We start from the raw sequence: 1,632 nt of genomic DNA on the forward strand, positions 1-1,632 counted from the left end.
GAAGCTGCTACTTCTGTTGCCAGTTTAAATTCTGCTTTAGGGCAAAACACAGGCATGAATAATGCAACCATATTAAATATAAAATGAAAGAATATAGAATATAGTTCTCAATCTTCATTTCAACTCTGAGTGGACCCTCTGTGTCAATAGCAGCATCTTGGCCAGTGGCAGGGACTGCAGGGAGGTTTCTGTGTCCTACCCAGAAACGTGGCTGCATCTCCCGGGGGGATTGGTGGGACTTACGTACGAGTAACACAGGCAAAGTTAGAATAAGGTTGAGAGAGAAAATCCAGCAACTCCCTTCCTTGTATCCTGTTGGTATCTGTCTTGTACTTTGTACAAGTATTTGCATCTTGTATCGTACTCATCAAAGCAAATTCTCAGAAAATTATGTATTTATGTATGTAACGATGTATAGTCACTATCTTTTGAAAGTATCTGTCTGCCATTAACACCAACTCAAATTTGAGGTAGTATTAACTTTCCACAATGAGCCTTGTGACCAGCAGTGCCTCCTTTAAAAAAAAAAAAAAGAAAAAAGAGATGAGAAAGGCACCTGCCAGCACTTCCAGCAGCCACAGGGAATGCAGCGAGTTCGAGGAGCAGAAGTAGCCTCCAGGTTTCCAGTGGCTGCATTCCAAAGCGCTTCACGGATGAGACTAGTGGCTTCCCAAGCACGGGGGGAGTTGGAGGGTTCAGACTTCCCTGTGTAGAGAAAACTTCTTAGGGTATTTTACCGTCAACACTTACACTACTGAGGCTCCTCCAAATGGGTTGAACGAGTGGCTCGCAGGCAAATGTAGATGACTCCTATGAGTCACTCTGAAAACAGCTGCAAGGTCTCCTGTCTGTCCCACCCCGCCGCACTCCCAGTGAAGGTGTGTTACGAGGCAGAGCAGCCGTCAGGCAGAGCAGGGGATGCTCAGTCTCCCCGCTGATGTCCACATTGAAATGCTGCCGTCCTGCCTGCGGGGCTGTGGCTTAAACGGCCACAAGGGTTTGTTGAATGAGCAGGAACCGGATGGATCCCCCACAAAACATGACAGCTCCTTCAATTGTGTTTTTTCATCATCTCATTTGACATGTGATCTTCCTCGGCTTGTGAGATCCAACCACTGTGAAACCTTTTCAAAAAACTGTTCTTGGGGTGGGGGCTGGGAGACCCATGGCCGGGTTCAAGTATTGCAAATGTCTTCCTGTGCACCTAAGAGACATTGCTGCCTCTTCATCAACTGTTCTTTCACATTTTTGTCAACAGGTGAAAGAATTCTTTGGTTCTCTGGAGGAAAAAAGCGCAGGGCTTCGCTGTGTCCAGCAAGCTATTGAAACCATTGAAGACAATATACAATGGATGGATAGAAATTTTGAGGAAGTCAAAACATGGCTGCAAAACCACCATCTGTGAATTAAGGCACTTTGCTTATATCTGTCAGAAATAACTGAAAAGCACTGAAAAACTGTGAAAATTCAGGGCTGGAGGAACAGCTCAATTGTATAGATTAGTTTCTTTGGAAGGAGCTGTAAGGCAGTCTCATCCTGCTGCTCAGTATTTTTCTCTCTCGTGGTTGTGGTTTGCTGGGAGCAGAACTACGCCATTCACTGATCTCTTTCACCAGATAACACTTTTAAGAG

The 1,632-nt window shown here is 45.2% G+C and overlaps 1 protein-coding gene across 1 annotated transcript in view; it reads left to right on the forward strand.

Annotated features, from left to right (window-relative positions):
- ERAP1 (endoplasmic reticulum aminopeptidase 1) overlaps positions 1-1,405 on the forward strand; it is a gene marked incomplete at its 5' end in the record, with an annotated part of 13,060 nt that extends 11,655 nt beyond the window's left edge. Inside the window, one exon of the mRNA XM_009580207.1 lies at positions 1,259-1,405. Within this exon, the coding sequence (XP_009578502.1) occupies positions 1,259-1,405 (147 nt within the window). The remainder of the gene's footprint in view (positions 1-1,258) is intronic.
- Positions 1,406-1,632: the final 227 nt, after the last annotated feature.

Source organism: Fulmarus glacialis, unplaced genomic scaffold (genome assembly GCF_000690835.1).
Source record: "Fulmarus glacialis isolate BGI_N327 unplaced genomic scaffold, ASM69083v1 scaffold17626, whole genome shotgun sequence".
Lineage (NCBI taxonomy): Eukaryota > Metazoa > Chordata > Aves > Procellariiformes > Procellariidae > Fulmarus > Fulmarus glacialis.